At 40.8% G+C, this 20,262-nt stretch overlaps 1 protein-coding gene across 20 annotated transcripts in view; it reads right to left on the reverse strand.

Annotated features, from left to right (window-relative positions):
• Nucleotides 1–20,262, reverse strand: part of NRXN3 (neurexin 3) — a gene marked incomplete at both ends in the record, with an annotated part of 1,628,308 nt that overhangs the window by 362,033 nt on the left and 1,246,013 nt on the right. For all 20 annotated transcript variants that reach the window (XM_082647291.1, XM_082647290.1, XM_082647293.1 and 17 more), the window contains one exon: nucleotides 15,633–15,814. In XM_082647291.1, the coding sequence (XP_082503417.1) occupies nucleotides 15,633–15,814 (182 nt within the window). The remainder of the gene's footprint in view (nucleotides 1–15,632; nucleotides 15,815–20,262) is intronic.

The raw sequence follows: 20,262 nt of genomic DNA on the forward strand, positions 1-20,262 counted from the left end.
TATGACTGGGAGCAATGGCCTAAAGCAACGGAAGAAAATGCTTAGGTAAAATTGTCAGGAGTAGGGGGGAAAGAGATTCTTGACTATGTGAGGAATGGAACAGGAAAAGCAATCCCACAGGAAGTACGTGAAGCATTCTGATGCAGACAGCCGAAGCCCCTGAGTAAGGAAAGGGGTCTAACAATTGTGTTCCTCAGTCATGTGTCACCTCTCCCTCCTGTCAGAATTCCGAGCTCTCAGAAAGATACGCCCCTGAAAGGCAGCCCCCTTCAGAGAAGGCCAACTAATCAGAGGTCTGTGTGAAGACAATTTCTGTGAAGAGTCAAGAAAACCCTGACACACTGATAGTGTAAAATTATGAATTGCAACATAGGAAAATATGTTATCTTATGCACGTTCTATATAATGTCATATTCTAGGAATGACACCCAACTTTTCCCAGGAAAATTAATAAAAGCTCCATCTACAAATTACCATTCTGTGTTCAATGCGAAGGTTCTTCAAAGAGCACAGGTAAGGGGAACCACTGAGTTAAAATCACTGAATGTGTTATGCTAAAGAACAGATTATATACATGAAATATATGTGAGCCCCAAATATTTCTGAGTAGGCAAATATGTACGCTTAGGACAGTAATGTAAAAATCAACTTTTAAGCTCTTCTAAAGTAAATATTTAAAATAGCTGTGTCTGTGGAAATGTTTAGAGCACCATGTATGCATAAGACTCGAAGGTACGACTTAAAACTGTTAACACACTTCTCTGTGAGAGGAATCGCAAGATCAGGTGTCCGCAGGGGTGGGGCAGGCCAGGGAAGGGATGAGGAAGCTGGGGATGTGTGTGACAGAGAGAGGGTGGCGCCTTGGGTGGCTGGAAACGCCGTGTCATAGAACTGGCAGCAGTTCCTCAACCCCAGCTGACCCACGCCGCATAGGAACAGTGGCCTCATGCAGCTGAACCTTCCAATAGTTTTAAAAGAAACTGGAAATCTCAAGTTGCATATGAATTATCCGAAAATTCAAACATATCTGTGTACTGGATGATGCTCAAGGAGCACTAGCTGGGCACATTCTCTAAACCCCACATGGTGAGGACAAGGGACAGCCTGGTCTCTGAGATTAGGAACCAGGACCAGCAAGTTGGAACTAAGTGGAGGAAGTGGGCTTGTTCGTGTACTGATGCCAAACACCAGGGACAGCCAAGGAAGAAGCGGCTTCATTCCTGTCCTTCCGGTCAGCGAACACAGGAAGGAAAGAGGTGCTGGGGCAACTGCAGCAGCTCCATTTTAGATGCCCGCACGCAGCTGCCCCGCACACGCTCAGGAGTCTAGTGTGCTGACCTGGTTCCTGACCAGCGAAGAGGGCACAATTGGCTCCAGCCTCGCTGTCAGTCATCGTGAATGGCAGAAAGTCCCTCTCAGAGGCAATCAAATCTTCAACCACCCTGAAGGCAGAAGGGAGCAGAACCATGGCTTCTTACAGACACCCACAGTGACTTCATGGGAGTCTGTTTCCAGAAGGTGCTGTGTGAAAAACAAGACTAGGTTTCCCAAATCTAGCAACTCTAAGTCCAAGGTTACTGGGGGACTCTAGGTGGCTAGCAGCCGAATTGGAGTTCACAGAACAGTGTTGTTCCGTTTAGGTTTTAAAACACACACACACACACACACACACACACACACACACTCACTCTTGTCCTGCCGGGTGAAATGTTTGGTCTCAATTCTTTGATTTTGGCCTCTGCGGCAATGAGATATCACACAAAACCTTCTGACCAGCTCACGTCACGTACAACCACGTGCACATGATTTGTAGTCAGCTCTCACTATTCTGCGATACCAACTATTCTCTTGGAGAGAGACATGAGAGCTCAATCTGCATGCCTCAAAGAGAAGTTTGGTCTTCCTGCTTCAGTTGGGGTTTATACCAGAGGAGGATTCTTTGTTAATATACTACTTACACCAAACACTCACTTTTAACAAAGAAGCAATTTGTGGAAACACAGGAAAACTTACCTAATGTGCCTTCTATGTTCTTTCATGTAAATCATATAAAGTGGGTGTTTCTCAGTTCTCTTTATCAGAAATGAATAGTAATTTATAAGGAGAGAGCTAAGGGTAAGTTCCCAGTTCTGAAAGGGGATCTGCTATGATATGGTGAATACTCAATTCTGGATGAAACACACTGAACTGCTCTTTGGAGAATCCTTGTAAAACAATATTCTTTGAATCTCTGCAAAGATCTAGCTCAAATCAAAGATGGAGATTTAGAGAAAGGGAAGAAAAAGACTGCTATGGTTTTCTCCAGAGCTGTCTTATGTGTCTGCATTTCAATCCAATGTTTGCATGTGCTTAACGCACACACACAGCTTGAAGGAGGAAGTACACACTCTGTGTTTTGCAGTGTTTGCGTGTGAATCAAAGGGAAACATGTGGTTCCATTCTGTTTCCTGGAGCGTTCAGTTAAGTGGAGGGAAAAAACCTAATTTGCGCTGATATTGTCACCACAGGGGTTGATTCTGCAAATGCCTGGGGTCGGGGAGGGGAAGCTCTGGGTCAATGTGCAGACCTGATGGTCTATAGGCTTGAAAAGTATACTGGAAGTGGTGTGGTCTGTCTCTGGGGAGGCTGGGTTTTCATTTGGTTGATTTTGGGTTTTGTCTTTCTTTTCTGTCGGTTAGTGCTATGTGGACGCCTCTAGCAACTCTGCTGTCTGTGAAATATGGATGGATGTTCTGAAGGCATCCTGCACAATTACAAAATGAAACAATAGGAATGGTCACAGTCATGTGGAAGAACAAGGAACTGAAATTGGGGGTAAAGATGTTATTCTTTTTTGTTTCCTTTTGGTACTGAAAACAAACCAGAGTGGTTGTTACGGTGGTCACAGCAGAACCCCCAGCTGGTGAGAGGGTCCTTTGCTCTGTTTTGATTGTAAGAGTCAGGGAGGGGCTTCCCTGGTGGCGCAGTGGTTGAGAGTCCGCCTGCCGAGGCGGGGGACGTGGGTTCGTGCCCCGGCCCGGGAGGATCCCACGTGCCGCGCAGCGGCTGGGCCCGTGAGCCATGGCCGCTGAGCCTGCGCGTCCGGAGCCTGTGCTCCGCAACGGGAGAGGCCGCAGCAGTGAGAGGCCGGCGTACCGCAAAAAAAAGAAAAAAAAAAAAAAAAAGAGTAAGGGAGGTTCACATGGGGATTTGGAAAACAGAGAAAAGTTCAAAGATGGAAACAAGAGTTTGGGGGGATTTGCCACTCTGTTAATACTTTAATCAATTAAATGTAGATGACCTTGGGCTTTCACAAAGCTCTGCAGAACTTAGGTTCTGACTGCTTGTACCGACTGAGGAATCTCCACCAGAAGGTCAGCTCCACAAGTCCAGGGGTTAGACTATGCTGTTCACTCTTGTATTCCCAGCACCTAGAACTTAGCACCTAGAACTTAGCACCTAGAACTTACCTGGCATGTAGTAGGAGCTGGTTGAAAACATAAGTGATTAGGGAGGGGGAAGGGGAAGCTGGGACGAAGTGAGAGAGTGGCATGGACATATATACACTACCAAACGTAAGGTAGATAGCTAGTGGGAAGCAGCCGCATAGCACAGGGAGATCAGCTCCGTGCTTTGTGACCACCTAGAGGGGTGGGATAGGGAAGGTGGGAGGGAGGGAGATGCAAGAGGGAGGGGATATGGGGATATATGTATACGTATAGCTGATTCACTTTGTTATACAGCAGAAACTAACACAACGTTGTAAAGCAATTATACTGCAATAAAGATGTTAAAATAAATAAATAAATAAATAAATAAATAAATGATTGAATTGTTTTTCACTAAAGTACTTTACTCATCTTCACCTGCCTGGCTAACTTTAACTTGAGAATTCTATTCCTCCCACCCGCCTCTCACCTAAAGCTAAGTTTGTCATGTTATACTTCTCGCTATATGCCCCTGTATACATTCGCAACCAGACCTCAGGGAGATTTTTGTCTTTTTTTAACAGGTAGTTGTGCGTTGTGGATAGTCCAAGACCCTCCCCCATGGTGCACTGTGTTCTAGGAAACACATCACACCAAACTAATTGTTTTCATTCAAGCTTCAGTGTTGAATTAAACTTTGCTGTTTAGTTATGCTACAAAACCCACCCTAGCATCACTGATCTAAGTGGCAAAGGTGAGCGCTTGCTAACCTTAGGGACTAGTCATCAAGTCAGGGGTAAATTGAAGGGAATCTGCTCCCACTTCAAGGAATGTGATTTCCGGTGAAAAGGTCTACCTTTCAAGTTTTTACTACACTCTGCCACTGGACAGGAGAAACTAACAGACCAGTGGATGACAGCCCAGGGCTTCTGCGAAGACACTCATATTTGGTTTTAAATTAGAAATACATACAATTAAATACTGACTGCAGAGAGACTAAATGTGTTTTTGTATTATTTGAGATCATTTACAGTTTTTACATAAGAATACTTGAAGACTTCTAATAGAGCATTTATCACACAATGAAATATGTGAAGGCATTTGTCCAATAATCTCTGCTTAGATATGCAACATTTGAGAGGATTTTTGTTAAAATTTGACAAGAAAAGTTGCCTCTGAATCTCTTGGTCCACCATATTGTGTGCAAAACCTTAGATTAGTTTCCAAGCCCATTTTGCATAAGGGTGTTTAAGAAAGCAATTTGGGGGTAAATGGATGCCTTAATGCTGTTGAGACAAAAAACATACTGGGAAGCAATCAAATGTGACATAAAATGAAGAATTTCTTTGAATCAAGAAATAAAATGACTTAGTTCCAATTACATATTCTGCTTTAGTCAAAATACTGTGCCCCACTCCTCCATTTCTGTTTACCATTCTTAACTGCGTAGATTAAAAAAAAAAAAAATCACAGGTCCTGCTAAATTCACCACATCCAACCTCAATACTTAGTAGGTAACTCTTGAAAGCACTATATATGACATTAGCATGAAATATACTGATAGTTAGTCTTCTTTCCTTCTCAGCACTGCAAGCAATGGTTACTTAATCCTCTAAACCTTAGTTTCTTAATCTCTAAAACAGAAGTAATCTCACCAACTTGACAGTGTTGTGAGGACTAAAGGAGCTGATATATACAAAGTGGCAGGCACACTGGAAAATAAATAAAAGAGCAAATACAGAAGTGATTACAAAAACATGCATGTCGTCAGGTAAGAATACGAGTTTGTAGCTATGAAAATCAACCAGTAAAAGTCATTTCCAAAAGGCTTCAGTAACTGAACTACTGCCGTTTGCATTTTAAAAAGGGCTGAATAATTTTATGACCATTAGTAACATCTGTAGGCATGCAAGCTAAAATAACGATAAGGGTAATCAGATTCCATGCCTCACTGCCCATGGTGACCGGCAGCACCGGGGGGTTCTTCTTTAGAGAACTGCAGCATGACCGTAAATCCAAATGGCCTCCCCCAAAGCGATGCCCCAAGCGGTGAGAGACAAGGTCTGAGAGACTCATCCCCTTTGAGGACCACAGCAGGCCATGGGATCTGGCAGTTGGGTCAATTCCCATTTTGGCTCTGATCCCCATCTGCCTGGTCGCTAACCTTCCTGCTGAAAACTACAACCACTTTAACATCTTTTAGGTGTTCATTCACAGGTTTCCAACCACTTAGGCACCATGAGCTCTAGTGGATGGAAAACTAGGAAAACAATCTTATTTAATTTTGTAGGTCTCTCAATGGTAACAGGGCACATTCACATGCATTCTCTCAATTGACCTTCCCTACTATACTATGAGGTTGGCAGAACAATATCTATATCTCTCCCGCTTACTTGAGATGCCTGCTAGGTGGTGGCAGAGCCAGGACTAGACCCTGTGTCTTCTGGCTCTGAGTTAGTAATGCTTATGACAACTACCAAGGGAAGAAACACAAAATGACTGGTGAGAAGACCAGAGTGACAAATATTATATGCTGTAATAAATAACAATAAAGACAAAGAAGATGTCCCCGCAAAGTGATTTCAAATGACAGATGTTTGTCCAAAAGGTATGGAAAAAAAAGAGCTCTAGAACTGCTTGGGTTTGAAAACCTCTCTCAAGCTTTATGATTTCTGCAAAACTTCACTATCTAGGTTTTGCCTGAACCTGTAGCCTTTTCTTTTTTAGCTTCCTTCCTTTTTCTCCTTCATCTTGTAAAGTTTTGTATATATTTCCCAAGTTCCTACTCATTTATCTCCTTGGATATCTCAGCAGTCCTCAGAGATTCCACTGTTACTGCCAAGCTGAGAATTCTCAAGTCCCTACCTCTAGCTCTTATCTCTCATCAGAGTTCATCACCCATTTCCTATTGGAAATCTCTATGGATTGACTCTTGGGATACCTTATATTTTGCAACATCAAAGTCAAACTATGATTTTATCCTAAAATCTATTTTTCTTACATGTCCCCTATTTGATCGTTGTTGAAATCATAACTTTCCCAGTCTAGACATTCCTTACTTGTTCTTTCTTTCGTTCAACCAGCTGGCAATACCTGTTGATTCTAGCTCTGAAATGTCCTTTTGTTGCATCCTCATTACCTGCCTATGATCATCATCACAGAATAAGTCCTTAAAAACATTTTTCCTGGACCACTTAAACAATCACCTGCTATTTATTTTTCTTGAACCCACTGAAAAACATTCTTTCAATGGAGCCAAATAATCTTCCTAAAAATTAAGCTTTGGGCATTTCGTCTTCTGCTCAAAAACTTTCAAAATGTCTTCTCACTGCTTTCAGAAGAAATCTATCAATCATTCAAATTCTCCCCACTACAGGCCTAAAGTACCTGGAAAGAAAAAAATAAATAAACCCAAAACATAGCTATCATTAGTTTAGCATCTATCGCAGACCAGATAAGAGTCATTAAACATTTTCACACATTACTATAAATCTTTACACAGACTTGCGAGGTGACATTATTAGTTTACAGAGAAGTCAAAAAATTCACCCAAGGACATACAGCTGGTTGGAGGCAAAGCTAGACCTTGAATCACAGACCACTTTCCTCTAAAACACGGGATCTGTCTGCCATGCCACACTGTCCGCCCATTCCCTCAACTCATTTATTCTGGACACAATGAACACCTAATTTGAGAATATAACTTGGATTTCCTTCCTTTGAGGTTACGCTCATGCTAGCATCTTCATCTGGCGTGTTCCTTCTCCAGATTCCACCAGCCCAAATCTGACCCACCCTGTCCATGTCCATTTCTTCAATGTCTACAACCAGTAATATTCTTACTTTCCTTGGTATACAGCCCATCCTCCCTTAAAACGGAGCCATATGTACAATTTTTATTTCCCTCCTTGATATTAAACCTCTTCATATCTCCACCAACTCCAAATAAATTGCCGTTTCATAAATACGTGTTGAATTAAAATCATCACCAGTACACTTTCTACTCTGAAGCTTTCATCGGGGTGTAATAGTAGTTAAGAATCAGAACTAGATCTGAATGCCTGCTCAGCCGTTTATTAGCAGTGCTATCTTGGGAAATTCATTAGCTTCATTAAATATTAGTTGCCTCATTTATAAACTGAGGCTATTAATAGTGACTACCTCACTGAGTTGTTGCGAGCTCATAATAAGCTAAAATAAACAAAGGCCTTGCACAATGTCTGGTACCTGGTACTTTGTCAGTATTAGTGGTGAGCAACAGCAATGGTAGTCACGTAAGATGATCTCTAAAGATATAGTCTGAAGCAAATGTAGGAAATAACCATCAATGCTATTAAATTACCTGCCAATTTATAGAAAATGGAGTAGAAAAATAAACTGAATTAAAAGAGGTTAACTAAGGAGTCAAGAATAGAATAGGAGACATTTGAATTGCCAATCATCTCCTGTCATCCTGAGTATGAACTGACTTTGGGATGAAGGTTAGTTTGGTCGATCAGCAGGGCTTATCTAAATGTCTGTAAGTGATTCTAGGCTCCAAAGGTGTCATCTCAGGCTGGGAAATGACAGGTCTGGCGGTCAGTACTATCTTTGAGGCTAATATGGTTATACAGTTCCCTCCGCCATCAATCGGGGAAACACTAACAAGATGAAACAGCCCCAGTGACAGCATCAGGATCTAAGCACATGATGCTGTGGGGTGGGTGGCTAATGAATTCCCCAATCAATATGCTGAGGTCCATGCCTTCTGAATGCAGCCAGGGATCTAAAATCCGTCGTCTATAGCTTCAGGGAGTTTGTGAGTTATTTCTTGCCCTGAACAATACCCCAGGAGTAATGACTAGTAACAGTGTAAGTGGTGGGTCAATGAGATAATTCATCTAAACGACAGCATTAAGGTAGGCTTGCCATTAAGTCATATGAGCCCCAGCACTCACTTGATGGTGCCTAGGGTTTGCCTTGCTTGTTGCACTTTGGATTCATCTGTCTGAAAAGCCTCTGCTATTCAAAACTCGTTCAGCTATTTGATAACCACAATAATCTAGGGTATATGCTACCAGGTTGACTTTAAATCAGTAGTATCCTGATGCTTCCTTAGAATTTTATATTAGTTAAGTTGACATCTCAAAGATCTGATTAAAAGTCTATTCATTATTTAGGAAAATAAAATATATTGTTTTCTCTGACTTAAAGAAAATTAATTGAAAAAACGGTACCAATAATATTAAAAGCTATCCTTGATTGAAAGCTCACTATATACCAGGAGCCATGCAAGAGTTTCAATACATCATCTCATAAATATGTAGAAAACCTAATTTCTCATATTTTAATCACTGTGTTCTTTCAAGTCTGTTAGCTCTATGTGAGCCAAGGTTGATCACAGTATCCCCAAAACATAGCACTTAGCCTGGCACATAAAAAAAACACTCAGTTCACGTATAAAGAATGTCACTCATGAGCTAAATTCTCTTAATTCTAATTTCTCTAAATTCATATTATGTGTGCATTGAGGATGCTGAAACAGGACTATCATCAGTTAACAGTCAAAGGGTCACTGGTGTAAGTGACAAATGAGAAAGATATGGTCATTTGGCCTCATTTCTCATAACTGTGTACCAGCTATAAAATACTTTCTACATGCTCTGCCAACTCAATTTTTACGACTGTATTACTGTAACTTTCATCCGCACACTAGATTTATCATTCATTTTTCTTTTATATTTGAGGAATCAAAAAATCTAAGAGATGCTTTTACCTGTACACGTGCTTTTATGTTTACAGTTTACTTGGTGGCGGCAGCTCCTCATCTCCACTCGACCTGGCTGTACCCATACTGGGATGCTCGTTCTAGCAATGACCCTTTCTGGGCTCTATTAATGCCCAAGTATAGGGCCAAGCCCTTTATTTCTTTATCTGGTGCCCATGGTGGGTCTCAAACCACTTTTTTTTTTTTTTGCGATACGCGGGCCTCTCACTGTTGTGGCCTCTCCCGTTGCGGAGCACAGGCTCCAGACGCGCAGGCTCAGCGGCCATGGCTCACGGGCGCAGCCGCTCCGCGGCACGTGGGATCCTCCCGGACCGGGGCATGAACCCGTGTGCCCTGCATCGGCAGGCGGACTCTCAACCACTGCGCCACGAGGGAAGCCCCTCAAACCACTTTTATACTCTCATCGCCTAGAAAGATTTTGCTCTCCTGATGGTGCTGTTTGTGGTTATTGTTCTGTTCGCCTCCGTCTTCCCCTCCTTCTTCTCCTCTTCCTCCCCCCCTTCCACCACCACCACCTCATCCTCCTTCATCTTCTTTAGGCAAGATGAGATAGGGTTCATACGACCGAAGAAGGAACTTCAGGGCAGGGTGGATTACACTTTTATTGGTAAGCGTAGAGCCCTTTGGAACATTGTACTGAAGTGCAGAAGAAGCACAGTGCATCACCTCATGACACCGTAGAGACATAATGCCCTGCAATGAGACACCCAGGAAGCTGCAGGATTCTACTGAGCCTATTGACCTAACCAGGCGTCTCTCAGCGGGAACTGGGTTCTTCACCGCGTGCTAACGGAACACACCAAAAGTCTCAATTGTGGATTTGGTTAATTCAAAAATTTGCTTTTGATCAGATAAAATAGGAATTTGCTTGCAGAAAGTGCCTAAGTAGACTCTCAAAAATACTTAAAATGAAATTCTGCTTTCCATTATAAAACATGTTCTTCCTTTCACTATATATATATATATATTTTTTTTTTTTTTTTCTTGAATGAAGTCATCACCTGCTGGATATTTCATCAAGAAAACTACCATTCTATCTTCATGCAGTCCTTTGCCAACAACAAAACAACTTCTGAATACTTTATCTCCTCTGAACCTCAGGAAATCCTTACTAGGTAAGCTGTTTGGTGCCCATTTAAAAGAAGAGAAAGGTGAAGCTGAAAGCAGTGGAGTGACTTGCTGAAAGCCAAGTAGCTCACTAGATATGGACAGAAATGGGACTCAGATCCAAATCTTCTGATCACAAATTAAGCACATTTTTCTACTACAGCTTCTGCCTTTCAACATGAAGCATGGAATCAAAGCCAACAGATTTAGGTAGAGCCACCTTGGAAATAACAAAAGATCTGAGGAAACACACTCGACTCCCATGCAGGTGCTGCCTCTGGTCCAGCTTACATAAGCAGTCGCTTCGGCAAAACCCCCTTCCACTCCCTTCTCCCACCTTCTCCTCCAACTCCGCCGGGATGGAACGGCCAAGCTGGGAGCTACAGAGACGATCCCCAGCAGGCCCTCTCCACAGAAGTGGCTAATGATCTGGAAAAGCTCCTAAGGCTAGAAAACCCAAAGAGGCCTTTCTCACTAAGAACAAAGAGCAGCAAAAGGAAATACAGAGCTAACCTGCAGCGCGCAGCGCTCTGTGGGAAGCAAAATTGCATCTGGTGGACACCTTTGTTGATTTCTTGTTCTTTCCCTCTTTACTTGTGTTACCGGCCTTGAATGTCAATATTCCTCTGGACTCCTCTGCAGATGCCCCCAGGTACAATGCCTGAACCCAGTCCAGTTCTGCCACCGGCCAAATCCAGAGATGAACCTAAGCTAACAGCCACCTAAACTCACTGAACACTAACCCAAAAGATGTTGATGGTTTGCTGTAAATATCCCACACGGGGACAGCCAAGTGAAGCATCCAGGCCAGCAATTTATACATGCAATAGATGTGAGCAACAGACCATTTATCATAATTCAGCTCTGCTCCCGTTTTTTCTCCAGAAGTCTCTTCAAGTGCTGTAAATTATGGGAAAACAATGCTATACAAGCCAAACTTAAATATCTGATTTCCCAAACCTGACACTACGAGAATATCATCAGTCTTTTTTTGCGGGGGGCGGGGGCAGTTTTTTGGAAAGAGAACACTTTACCATTTTGGAAAGGAGGTCAGTGTGAACAATACTAACCCTTTCTCTTCTACTTTGGTTTATGTAAGTATCTACATTATAAGCCAGGAGGGAAACAGTTGGGGAAGGTTATAGATTCTTGTCAAACAAAACAGATGTCCTGACACATAAATTTCCACTGTTCCTGAAAGGCTCATAATTAAAAAATAAATCCAAGAGGATTTACTGTAAATTACACACAGAGAGAATAAAATGAATAGGATGTCTTTTTTACACCCTGCATTAACTACATAAAGAGAAGCTAATTTTACACCCTGCATTAACTACATAAAGGAAAGCTAACTACATAAAGAGAAGCTATCTCTGTCAAGAGTTTCAGGATGGCAATAGCAAGCACTCCATGGTAATCCTTTCTCTGGTCCTATTCAGTTTGGTCTCTGTTGTATGAAGAAGGTGAGTGCAACTTGACACTGCTTCACAGAGCCTAGATGAAGGGACAGTAGGCAGATGCCACTCACAGGAATAGCTTCTCTCCAAATACTGAGCAGATTAATTTCTTAACAATAGATTTCAGTGGAGAGAACTTATTGAAACAATAATTTGTAAAAATCCCTCTGCCCTATGATACCCTCCCCTCCACAGAATTTTATTTCATGAACACATACTTCAGCAAAGATCTTTTTGCCTTTGTCAGAAACATTTTGTCTGTGATTTCATTAATATCACGATTAATAACTGACACAGAAAATAGTACATCACAGAAGTGTGAACCAAAAACGAAGAAATGTAAGCTACTTTGAAGCAATCTCTAAATTATTTTGATCTCTTGGCCTTCTCTGATTTTTTTTAATGATCTAATTCTTGCCTTATTTAATAAGTCTATGTAATCACCACGAGGCCCAGATGAGTGGGAAGACGTTTGGTTTAAAAGAAATCAGCAAAAGAAAGAAGAGCCTCTGTTCACTTGGTGAGAACAACAGATAATCTGAGCAAACTGTGAAACAGGAAAAATTGTGCCTACAGCACCTACCCAGCTCTGTCTTAGTGTCTCTTTCTTTGCACCAATTCTTCACCCTAGGGCACCAATGCCTTCATTCTGCCCAAGCTCTCTCCATAAATTCTTGCCATCCCCCCAAATGTTGTATGTCCCCAAATCAGCCATTCTAATTTCTCCTTCTTGCTTCCCAACCATCCCAACAGAACTCAAACCCTGTCAGAGCAGCTGACCTTAGCCTGGTGGGGTAAGGATAATAAGAAGACTGACTAAACTAATTAGTCAGTGATTCAAAGACCTCCAGGGCACTAAGAGTTGAAAAAGATACCTACTTCCCTACAGAGTTTTTAACGTGTGGGGATTTCAGGATGACAAAGGAAGAGATATGGGAGACTTCAAGCATGTGAGGAAGGGCTGTGTGCAGCCTAGAGTGGCAGACATGGCTAGTGGAAGCCAGAACTCCTACTTGCTGGATTTACCTACTGCTCTCACGAATCCTCCCAATGCAGTGCTTGCACTGAGAGAGCGAGAGGCACTCAGAGCGGGCAGGCGAGATGAAGCCTCTTCGCCATTCCTACTCTGGGGTCTCCACGACAGGCGAGTCTGTTTTAGTGTGAGTGCTCATCTTGGGGTCACACTCCCCCGTGTTCTTGGAAGAGCATTTCCTCTTCCCTCAAATAGGTTAACTTGGGGGGTAAAAAGGGCTTATTCCAATGACAGTGTTACCACTGCTCAAAACCTCCAGGAATTCCTAGGAATCGCCTTCAGCAGCTGTATATAAAACACAAACTCTCAATCTCTTTCCCTCCTTCCTCTCTCGTGCTCTCCCCCGCGCCCCACACACACTAATTTCAGAGTTTAGACTTTGTTTTGGAGCAATGTACTCGCTTGACAACGATCTTCCCTTTGCTCTGCCCACTCTGACCTCGGTTTTTAATCACATATTCTTTACATCTCTAAGAGGACCTTTGCAGCCTAGGGCTATAGTCACCAAAGTACAGCCTATAGCCTGTTCTTATAAGTACATTTTTACTGGAATACAGTCACACACACTTTCTATCTCTGGTAGACACCAGAAACGATCCATTAGTGAACAGAAAATGATTTGAAATTACTAGACCAGTGAAGGGTTCCCATGCTCAAGAGGGTCACAGGCATGTCGGGTCCATTCCACAATGGTGTGGTTTCTTTACATCGTAGGGTCTCTTTTACTTTTCTCTAAAAATATCAGATGGCATTTCCTAACCCAAGCTCTGAAGGACAATCTGTTGGAATTTTCCAGAATGTTTAAGCAATGAAAGCATCATTGGAATAAGTCTACAATACCCAAGGGGGCTCTACACATTTTGATGTAAGATTTCTTGTATTTTTGCTTTTAAGATTTAACATGGAATGCTTTGGTTCCTCCCTGAAGTTCCCAGGATCCTCATATCCATTTTATAAAAACATTGCCAACTCCAACTAAACTACCAGAAAAAAAACAAACAAACAACATTTCTCTTAAAAGTGGAGACACTTTACAAAACAGGAATGGGAAGAAATGGATAAACTGGTAGCACATTATCTGACTCGATAAAGATGCTCATGGCTGTGTCAAATCTTATTCTTCCTAGTAAGTCACACTGAATAAAAAAAGAAAATGAAAGTGAGCTGGTAATAATAGACTAGTTATAGCTGCCATGAAATACTCATTAAGTTATATGCAGCATAAATCTTAACAGTTTTGTAAATTATGGTGGTTCTTACAGGCCAAATAAAGATAAGCTGTACTAACTATGGCCGCCTTCCTCTGTGCTCCTTGGCGTGGCTTTGTAAGATGCTTAAGCTCAGGTTCATAGTACCATATGGTTCCTGAAGCATCTGAGGAAGCTTTAAAGGTTCACAACTCTTCTCAAGACCCCTATTCTACGTTTTGAAGGTGATCGTTTCCAAGCAGTCCTTCCCTGCATTTCTAAGCAGAGTCTTGACCTGCTCTGGTTCACTCTGAGATCAGACAGGCTTCCAGCTTAGGCCTCTTCCTTCCAGCTGCTCCTGTTTCCAAGGCATATTGGAAGAGCAGGTGCTGGAGACGGGCACTGCTTCCAGGGCTGAGCTTGCTGCTCTGGTTCCAGCCAGCCACCTCCACTCCAGAGCCCAGCAACGAAATCTCACTCTGCTTTCCTCGGTAGATAGGCACATTAGCAAAACTCACATTCAAAGATTCCCAGTAAATGTTGCTTTTCCTCCTTTTCGGAGGTTGGTGGTAATCCCCCGTTGACTTTTCCTCTTAACTGCTTTCCCCGCCTACTATTTAAACCTAATTCTTATTGCTCCAAATTAAATCCATTCTTCCTAGCCTTGTCATGGCTACCTAATGAGAACAATTCCTCTCTTTGCTTTTGGTGGCTGCACTTTGGGTACTTATGGATGAGAATCATATCCTGCTTTAGCCTACTTTCTTAACTGCAGACTGCACAGGTGATAAAATGGGTTAACTGTGGCTATAAAAATATTTTCTATCCTCACAACTAAGTAATTTTTCCTCCAAATCATTTTAATTTCTTAGAATTGCACTGTGTTCTTAATGATCTGCAGTGAGTGAGGGTGCAATCCTATTGGGTTTATATATACAAGCAAACTGCTGGATATACAAGACACACAAATACACCAACTCTTGGTCAATGTGCTGATTCTTTTTGCCCCACCCACTGTGGCCTCAGTTTTTATCACATGTTCTTTATGTCGCTACAAGAAAGTCTGCAGGCTAGGGCAGGGGTCACCAAAGCACAGCCTGCAGCCTGTTCTTAGAAATACATTTTTATGGAATATAGTCATACATATTCTTTAAAAATGTATTGTCTGTAGTTGCTTTCACATTAACAATGGCAGAGTTGAGTAGCTCTGACAGAGACTTAGGACCCGAAAAGCCCCAAATATTTCTATTTGGCCCTTTACAGCAAACCTTTGCTGATCCCCCCAACTTAGGAGATCATTGACACTCAAGGTGGCCTTGCTGCTTGCACCAGGTTAAGATGAACCATACCAGGTCAGTCTCTTATTTACACCTAAGTGGTCTGTTAAGTGTTTCATGACAGGTCAAACCACCCAGAAGGGGAGGGAGTCTGGACAGGAAGAGTTTTAAATTTTCTATGCCCGAGGTACCCTCTGGGTATCATGGTTCATATCTGAGGGGTAGAATGAGGCTTAATACACACCACCTCCCGGGTGTGGCTCCAACACACTGAGGCAACGTTACAAGCTTGCGTCCCTTTGCCATGTCTATCTAGAATGTTCCAGTGCATTTATCTGCCTCACCAACTCAGACCACCAGGAAGACAAGAGAATCCAGGCCACAGTCCAGTACTCACAATGTGAAGCTGAAGGAAGTCCCCGAGGCCTGGGGCGCTGTCTATGCGCACCAAGATGCCGTCCTTCACGGTGGTGCTGAAGCCCACAGCCAGGCGGTCAGAGCGCGTGCTGGGCCTGTCATTGGCCGGCCAGGTGTAGAGGATGAGGCCTCCACTTTTCCCAAAGATGTACGTGGCACCAGCTGCGAAAGCAAGGAGAGAGGGAGCCGTCAGGACCCTGCAGTGCGTATTGCCAGCTGTGGGTACACTGCTGAGACTCTGCACAGGCAGCTGTGGCGAGAAATGGCCGCCACGTGCCAGAATATGGTGACCAAGAGGGATGGCATCCAAAGCCTTGGAAGACGGCTGTCACCCCAAATTAAAGATGCAGGCAAAATGAGTTAATAACAAAGCCGATGCTAGCCAGAGACATTCCTCGCATCTTCAGATCCTGCTGTATAAGGGCAGAGGGCAGATAACATGCTGTGTCTGAGAGCTTTGCTACCTTGGGACAAGCAACTTTTCTGCTTTCTTCAATCTAGGCCAGGGCAGGCAGGAGATAGGAAACTAGTTCCCCCATCTCTTAGCTATCAGAATATTCTGGTCAGTGGAGTAGGGAGCAGTTCCAGGAAGGCCACACAAAACTAAAGGTAACGTGGAAGTCCAAAGCCGTTATTCCTTTCCTGCCTGTGCCCTCTGTCACCCTCACAGAAAAGAAAGCCTGAGAAAACCAAGTTACATGACTCAAAGCATTTGCCTATTTCCCTCTTATGTTGCTATAAAAAAGGTGGTAAAAATTAATTCTGGAGGTCTTTAAAAAATTAACTCTATATTTTTTCCCCAAGTTGTGGTGTTTATCCGGTATTCTATAACAGTTTCTAGCTCCTTTCCAAACTAAATTTCAAAAAGAAGACATAGGAGACATAGGAAAAAACCCTCAATTTAATGAATTTTGATCATGAAAAGCAGTATTATCAATTATGACTAGTGGGTTCAACGTTGTTTTTAATATTTACTTGTGTTTTAACTCTTATAATTTATAAACCCAGGGGTTAGTAAAAATATATTGACTTAAAAATACTTAGAAAACAAAGAGGAAGACAAATAAAGAAAATATTTGCATCTCCTAAATTTCAAAAATCTATTTTTACAAACAAGTTTTTAAATCTGAATTTGGGAAAAAGCATGCAGATTTGGTAGCCAGGATAGACTACACCACTGTAGTTTCTATGATTGTGTGTATGTCACCCATAGTGAGTAGTTCCATGTCACTCATTTCAAAGTTCAGAGAACATTTGGCATTAGATTTTCTTGTGTTTCCCACTGAACATAGTCCAATCCTTGAAACTGTTTTAAAGCACCATTAGACAAGCATTCATATATCTCTAGCATTTACTAAAAATCTCAATCACTGATCAATTTACTTTACAGAGAATATTGGGTTGAATTATGTTGTTTCAAGAAGAAATGAGTTATTCAGCTTGTTTAGAAATGACAGACTAAGCTGCTATGAGGCTAGAATTAGGAGTATATGTCATATGCCATCCTCTTCTAAGGCATTAAGCCACGTTGTAGTCTGAGGCATATAGAATCTAATTTGTCCTCTTTGAAAGGTCAGTATTCTAGTTGCTCCCATATGATCAGTTTGTGTATTGTATGCAGCATAACATTATTTTCCTTTTATGAGTTTCTCAATTCTTAGGGGATGGTGTCTGAAAAGCCCTCCACAGTCATCTGGAAAATTTGGGACTGTAGTATGGAAAGTTTATGTTTAATTCTACATGCGAAACAATGTTTGTTCCTTATTATCCACCAACACCCTCAAAGATTCTTAAAATTAGAAATGGGGATATAATGATTTACTCTTGATATCTCACCATCTGTGAAGAATTTAAATAATTCCATTTCTGTAGATGATTACAAATGTCATCACCATTCTCTTTACTCTTTATTTGGAAAACTGAAGGTTACTCAGTGATTAATATATAGAATCACCAAAAGTGCAAATCATCCTGTGACATTTTGTGGCAATTTATAAAATCTTACCCTATTCTATCCTAAATATATAGTGGATTCTGCTACAGAAATAAATCCATACTCTATCAGGAAATAATTTTGTCACTACAGAAAGAAAAAGTCAAAAGGTGATAACAGTAGCAACATATACACGGTGCTTTACAGTTTGCCAAAGTGTGTTTCAGATTTATTAGCTGGGTCTTCACAGCAGTTCTATGGAATATTTCATTTGTTAACACTGCTTGGAAACAGAGACCCAAATATCTGACTTAAATAAGTGGCACCTCCTTTAAGTCTCCATCTGGACCCTCGTGCCTCCAAAAGCCTGGCTTTACCATATACTAATTGTAGCTTAATATCATTCTACAATAAACTATACCAATGATGTAAAGTTGACTGTACTTCATTTTTTTCACACCTTCTCGTAAGAACGAAGCAGAATGAAAACAAAGCCATAACCCCTAAATCTGACATGTTTTCAAAAGCTAGTCTGGCTTTCTCACCATACAAATAACTTTACAAACTTTCTACTCTGCTTATATTTCACCCACTGCCCTGTTCAGTATTCTCAATACAAAGAATACAAAGAGGAAGAGCATTTTAAAAGATAAATACACAACTTCTTATACCTGGTGGCTAGAAGGTCACTGTGACTTCAATTTTTACATAAACAAAGAGTGAAACTACATTATGACAATATTACGATAAGTAGAAAGAGAATATGATTTAATTTTTTTAAATTTATTTTTACTGCCTCTGTTGTTCTGAATTTAGGATATCACTATGTTAGATAATTCTAACTTTATAGCTGAAAAGGTCATAAAAGGTACAAAGTCCTTAGCATACAGCTTTTTCTGCTATATAGAAATAAATTTTAAAATGTATTCTTGGTACTGAATTTGCTAGCAAGTGTGACTAAAGACCCTGAATGCTTCCATAGTCCAATGCTGGCTTTAGAGGAAGTTAATTAATAGTTACAACCCTCTGCTCTGATAACTTGTTATTTTTTTCTTCTTTAATTAGCTTTGTTGTCTTGCATGGTTTTTAAAGATAAATACATGCTTTCTGTTAATTTTAATATAAAATGCCTAGAGTCCCAGGGGGAACATGGAATAACTTTACGTTTTCAAATTAAAAAGTTAATTTTATTATTTTTAAATGTGGATTACAAATCAACTTTTTGGGAGCATCCCAGGAACCATAAGAATCCTCTTTAATCCATTAACGATTTTCACTTCTAAGACATGCAATACCTAATCACATGCCTTCTACTCTGAGAAAGAGACTAGCGTTTCTGATTGCTGGTTTCTCACTGTGCTCAGTATGCTGGTACTAAGATCATGCTACATTTATTAATAATCAGAACCATGGAAATGTCCTGCTTGCTAACAAAAAGTGATTCATTCAACTGATGAAAAACATGCTGTGGTGGTATTTTGGCCATTTAACATTGCAGGGTTTGCAAGTTTGCAAGCAGCTGAACTTGCTTTGCTGAGTTCCAACCAACACAGTATTTCAGGAGTGGAATCTCCACACTGTCACCATTAGCCATGATAAGGTGGATATACTCATCTTCAAACAGTCAACAAGCATGACATGTTTTGTAACACACAACTTCTTTTGTCTCGAAAGCACCAACAATGGGTGGGGCTTATTGTTTTCATAACTGGACAGCTCGCTACTGGGATGGAGCTGATGGTGATTTTGGCAGCTCCATATACGTAGAGCATATTACTTTTCTGGATACCAACAGGAACAGAATCATGGTCCACTTTAAGATTTACATTAGATATAAAAATTATATATACATATGTGCATTAATATGCATGTATGTGTGTGTGTGTATGTATGTGTATAAAAAAAGGAAAGTTTAGTTAGAAAATAGAATAGACTACCTGGAATTAATTTATTATTTTCCCCATCAAATAATTATAAATAAAATGGCTCCAGAAAAGCAGTTATATATAATGTCGGTTATATATTTATGTTTAAAAACAACAAATTAGCTCTTTCTGAAATAATGTTCAGTTGGTATTAAAATGGAACAAGTTTGGAAGCATCTCCCAAGGGAGACCTGAAAGAGTTAAGTTTAAAGAGAACTAACAGGGAACTATACTCAGTATTTTGGAATAACCTATATGGGAAAAGAATCTGAAAAAGAATATATATATAAAATATATACATACTATATATATAATATGTACATATATAATATATATAATATGTATATATAATATGTACATATTATATATACATATTTTATATATATATAAACCGAATCACTTGGCTGTACACCTAAAACTAACACAACATTGTAAATCAACTATACTTCAATAATAAATGAATTAAAATAGAAAACTTATAGAGAACTAGATAATTTGCTAGTAGAAGAGTATAGCAGGTAGAATAATAAATTAAGTAATATACGTATAAGTCTTAGCATGCAAACCACCTGGTAGGTAAACTAGAATAAGAAACAAGATGTCAGACTCCTTCTCTGGTGCTCTTTGAACACTGCCTGAGAATTTAGTATAAAATATCAAGGCACCAAGGTATGACTGTCTACCTCTATTATATCAGGTTCCTATTCCTTATTTCTATTTTATTACTCTTTCATCAAAACCTTATTCACATT

Source organism: Grampus griseus (assembly GCF_964374135.1).
Source record: "Grampus griseus genome assembly, chromosome: 2".
Lineage (NCBI taxonomy): Eukaryota > Metazoa > Chordata > Mammalia > Artiodactyla > Delphinidae > Grampus > Grampus griseus.